Source organism: Protopterus annectens, chromosome 6.part0 (genome assembly GCF_019279795.1).
Source record: "Protopterus annectens isolate FY-2018-M chromosome 6.part0, PAN1.0, whole genome shotgun sequence".
Classification (NCBI taxonomy): domain Eukaryota; kingdom Metazoa; phylum Chordata; order Ceratodontiformes; family Protopteridae; genus Protopterus; species Protopterus annectens.
This window is the reverse complement of record NC_056737.1, coordinates 1,222,598,916-1,222,604,825: the sequence shown is the minus strand read 5'-3', so window position 1 is coordinate 1,222,604,825 and position 5,910 is coordinate 1,222,598,916. Positions and strand designations below refer to the sequence as shown.

General features: G+C 46.5%; 1 protein-coding gene across 1 annotated transcript; it reads left to right on the top strand.

Annotated features, from left to right (window-relative positions):
- Positions 1 to 5,025: 5,025 nt before the first annotated feature.
- LOC122803973 (putative ankyrin repeat protein RF_0922) lies at positions 5,026 to 5,541 on the top strand. Its single transcript, XM_044073652.1, has one exon. The coding sequence runs from the start codon at positions 5,026 to 5,028 to the stop codon at positions 5,539 to 5,541; it is 516 nt and encodes a 171-aa protein (XP_043929587.1).
- Positions 5,542 to 5,910: the final 369 nt, after the last annotated feature.

Genomic DNA, 5,910 nt, shown 5'->3' with positions numbered 1-5,910 from the left:
GGCCATATGCAAATTACTGTATCCACAGAAAGACCAGCCATATGCAAATTACAGCACCCACAAGAAGACCGGCCATATGCAAATTACTGCACCCACAGGGGGGCCAGCCATATGCAGATAACAGAATCTACAGGAGGACCAGTAATATGCAGATTACTTCACCCAGAGGAAGACCAACCATATGCAGATTACTGCACCAACAGGAAGACCAGCCATATGCAGATTACTGCACCCACAGGAAGACCAGCCATATGCAGATTACTGCACCCACAGGAAGACCAGCCATATGCAGATTACTACACCCACAGAAAGATCAGTCATATGCAAATTACAGCAATCACAATAAGACCGGCCATATGTGGATTATTGCACCCACAGGGGGTCCAGCCATATACATATTACAGAACTCAAAGGAGGACCAGTAATATGTAGATTACTGCACCCAGAGGAAGACCAGCCATATGCAGATTACTGCACCAACAGGAAGACCAGCCATATGCAGATTACTGCACCAACAGGAAGACCAGCCATAGGCAGATTACTGCACCCAAAGGAAGACCAGTAATATGAAGACTACTGCACCCAAAGGAGGACCGGCCATATGCAGACTGCTGCACCCATAGGAATACCAACCATATGCAGATAACTGCATGCACTAACGTACCAGCCATATGCAGATTACAGAACCCACAGATGGAACGACCATATGCAGATTACTGCACCTACAGGAGGACCAGTTATATGCAGTTTAGCTCACACACAGGAGGACCGGCCATATGCACATTACTGAGCCTACAGTAAGACCAGCCATATGCAGATTACAGAACCCACAGAAAGACCAGCCATATGCAGATTACAGAACCCACAGGAAAACCAACCATATGCAGATTACTGCACCCACTGGAAGACAAACCATATTCAGATTATGCCACACACAGAAGGACCAGCCATTTGCAGATTACTGCACCCACAGGAATACCAGCCATATGCAGAATACTGCATCAACAGAAATACCAGCCATACGCAGATTACAGCACCCATAGAAAGGCTAGCCATATTCAGATTACTGCACCCACAGGAAGACCAGAAATATGCAGATTACTGCACCCACAGGAAGACCAGCCATATGCAGATTACAGAACCCACAGGAAGACCAGCCATATGCAGACTACTGCATTTGTGAAAGACCGGAAAAAGCTAAGAGGAAGCGGGGACACCCAGCAAAGAGGTATATGGATTGTGTGAAAGAAGATTTGCAACAGTCAGGCATGAATGTTGAAGAAGGCAGAATCGCGAGAGTTGGCATCAATTAAAATGATACCCTGTCCCCATGGAGAAACAAGGGAAAAAAGGGGTGTATGATGATGATTATAATGCAGACTATTTAACCAACAGGAAGACTAGCCATATGCAGATTACAGCACCCACAGAAGGAACGACCATATGCAGATTACTGAACCCACAGGAAAAGCTGTCATATGGAGATGACCTCACCCATGGGAATACTAGCAATATGCAGATTACTGCACCCACAGAAATACCAGCTATATGAAGATTACTGCACCTATAGGAAGACCAGGCATATGCAGAATACTGCACCCACAAAAATGCTAGCTATAAGCAGATTATTACACCCACAGGAAGATCAGCCATATTAAGATTACTGCACCCAGAGAAGACTGGCCATATGCAAATTACTGAACCCACAGAAGTACCCGACATATGCAGATTACTGCACCCACTGGAAGACCAGCCATATGCAGGTTACAGAACCCACAGAAATACCAGCAATATGCAGAATACTCCACCAACAGGAAGACCAGCGATATACAAATTACAACTCCCCCCAAAAGACCAGCCATATGCAGATTACAGCACCAAGAGGAAGACCAGTCATACTGCCACAGAGGAAGACCAGCCATATGCAGATTACTGCACCCACAGAATTACCAGTCATATGCAGATTACTGCACCCACAGGAAGACCAGAAATATGTAGATTAAAGAAGCACAGGGGGATCAGACATATGGAGACTACTGCATTTGAGAGAGACAGGAAGAAGGTAAGAGGAAGCGAGGACATCCAGCAAAGAGGTGTATGCACTGTGTGAAAGATGATTTGCAACAATCAGGCATAAATGTTGAAGAAGGCAGGAGTGTGGCACTGAATTGTGAGAGATGGCATCAGTTAACACGATACCCTGACCCCATGTAGAAACATGGGAAAAAAGGGGCTGACGATGATGATGATGATGCAGACTGCTGCACCCACAGGAAGACCAGCCATATGCAGATGACTGCACTCACAGGAAGACCAGCCATATGAAGATTACAGAACCCAAAGGAGGACTGGCCATATGGTGACAACTGCATTTGGGATAGACAGGAAGAAGGTAAGAGGAAGCAAGGACATCCAGCAAAGAGGTGTATGGATTGGGTGAAAGAATATTTGCAATAGTCAGGCATGAATGTTGAAGAAGGCAGGAGTGTGGCACTGAATTGAAAGAGTTTTGTCAGTTAACACGATACTCTGACCCCATGTAGAAACATGGGAAAAAATGGGCTGATGATGAAGATGATGATGGCAGACTGCTGCACATATATCAAGATTAGCCATATGCAGATTACTGCACCCACAGGGGGACCCAGACATATGAAGATTACAGAACCCACAGGAGGATCAGTAATATGCAGATTACTACACCCAGAGGAAGACCAGCCATATGCAGATTACTGCACCAACAGGAAGACCAGTCATATGCAGATTACTGCACCCACAGGAAGACCAGCCATATGCAGATTACTACACCCACAGAAAGATCAGTCATATGCAAATTACAGCACTCACAGAAAGACCAGCCATATGCAGATTACTGCACCCACAGGGGGACCAGCCATATGCAGAATACAGAACCCAAAGGAGGACCAGTAATATGCAGATTACTGCACCCAGAGGAAGACCAGCCATATGCAGATTACTGCACCAACAGGAAGACCAGCCATATGCAGATTACTGCACCAACAGGAAGACCAGCCATAGGCAGATTACTGCACCCAAAGGAAGACCAGCAATATGAAGACTACTGCACCCACAGGAGGACCGGCCATATGCAGATTGCTGCACCCACAGGAATACCAACTATATGCAGATAACCACATGCACAGGAGTACCAGCCATATGCAGATTACAGCACCCACAGATGGACCGACCATATGCAGATTACTGCACCTACAAGAGGACCAGTTATATGCAGATTAGCTCACACACAGGAGGACCGTCCATATGCAGATTACTGCACCTACAGGAAGAGCAACCATATTCAGATTATACCACCCACAGAAGTACCAGCCATTTGCAGATTACTGCACCCACAGGAATACCAGCCATATGCAGAATACTGCACCAACAGAAGTACCAGCCATTTGCAGATTACTGCACCCACAGGAATACCAGCCATATGCAGAATACTGCACCAACAGAAATACCAGCCATATGCAGATTACAGCACCCATAGAAAGGCTAGCCATATTCAGATTACTGCACCCACAGGAAGACCAGAAATATGCAGATTACTGCACCCACAGGAAGACCAGCCATATGCAGATTACAGACCCCACAGGAAGACCAGCCATATGTAGACTACTGCATTTGTGACAGACAGGAAGAAGGGAAGAGGAAGCGGGGACACCTAACAATATGGATTGGGTGAAAGAAGATTTGCAACAGTCAGGCATAAATGTTGAAGAAGGCAGAATGTGTCAGAGTTGGCATCAATTAAAATGATACCCTGTCCCCATGGAGAAACAAGGGAAAAAGGGGTGTATGATGATGATTATAATGCAGACTATTTAACCAACAAGAAGGCCAGCCATATGCAGATTACAGCACCCACAAAAGGACCGACCATATGCAGATTGCTGCACCCACAGGAAAACCTGTCATATGCAGATTACCACACCCACAGGAAGACCAGCCATATGCAGATTACTGCACCCACAAAAATACAAGCTATATGCAGACTAAAGCACCGACAGGAAGACCAGTCATATTCAAATTACTGCACCAAAAATGCCAGCTATATGCAGATTACTGCACTCACAGGAAGACCAGCCATATTCAGATTACTGCACCCACAGGAAGATGAGCCATATGCAGATTACTGAACCCACAGAAGTACCAGGCATATGCAGATTACTGCACCCACAGGAAGACCAGCCATATGCAGATTACAGAACCCACAGAAATACCAGCCATATGCAGAATACTCCACCAACAGGAAGACCAGCAATATACAAATTACAGCACTTAAAAAAGACCAGTCATATGCAGATTACAGCACCAAGAAGCAGACCAGCCATACTGCACTCAGAGGAAGACCAGCCATATGCAGATTACTGCACCCACAGGAGTACCAGCCATATGCAGATTACTGCACCCACAAGAAGACCAACCATATGCAGATTAGAGAACCCACAGGAGGACCAGCCATATGAAGACTACTGTATTTGGGAAAGACAGGAAGAAGGTAAGAGGAAGCGAGGACATCCAGCAAAGAGGTGTACGAATTGAGTGAAAGAAGATTTGCAACAGTCAGGCATGAATGTTGAAGAAGGCAGGAGTGTGGCACTGAATTGAGAGAGTTGGCATCAGTTAACACGATACCCTGACCCCATGTAGAAACATGGGAAAAAGGGGGCTGATGATGATGATGCAGACTGCTGCACCCACAGGAAGACCAGCCATATGCAGATTACTGCACCCACAGGAAGACCAGCCATATGCAGATTTCAAAACCCACAGGAGGACCGGCCATATGGTGACTACTGCATTTGGGACAGACAGGAAGGAGGTAAGAGGAAGCGAAGACATCCAGCAAAGAGGTGTATGGATTGGGTGAAAGAAGATTTGCAACAGTCAGGCATGAATGTTGAAGAAGGCAGGAGTGTGGCACTGAATGAGAGAGTTGGCATCAGTTAACACAATACCCTGACTCCATGTAGAAACATGGGAAAAAGGGGGCTGATGATGACGATGATGATGCAGACTGCTGCACCCACAGGAAGACCAGCCATATGCAGATTACTGCACCCACAGGAAGACCAGCCATATGCAGATTACAGAACCAACAAGAGGACCAGTCATATGCAGATTACTGCACCCAGAGGAAGACCAGCCATATGCAGATTACTGCACCAACAGGAAGACCAGCCATATGCAGATTACAGCACCCACAGGAAGACCGGCCATATGCAAATTACTGCACCCACAAAAAGATCAACCATATGCAAATTACAGAACCCACAGGAAGACCGGCCATATGCAGATTATTGCACCCACAGTGGGACCAGCCATATGCAGATTACAGAACCCACAGGAGGACCAGTACTATGCAGATTACTGCACCCAGAGGAAGACCAGCCATATGCAGATTACTGCACCAACAGGAAGACCAGCCATATGCAGATTACTGCACCCACAGGAAGACCAGCCATATGCAGATTACTGCACCCAAAGGAAGACCAGCAATATGAAGACTACTGAACCCACAGGAGGACCGGCCATGTGTAGACTACTGCACCCACAGGAATACCAACCATATGCAGATTACTGCACACACAGGAGTACCAGCCATATGCAGATTACAGCACCCACAGATGGACCGACCATATGCAGATTACTGCACCTACAGGAGGACCAGTTATATGCAGATTACCTCACGAACAGGAAGACCGGCCATATGCAGATTACTGCACCTACAGGAAGACCAGCCATATGCAGATTACTGCACCCACAGGAAGAACAGCCATATGCAGATTAAAGAACCCAAAGGAATACCAGCCATGTGAAGATTACTGCACATACAGGAAGACCAGCCATTTGCAGATTACTGCACCCACAGGAATACCAGCC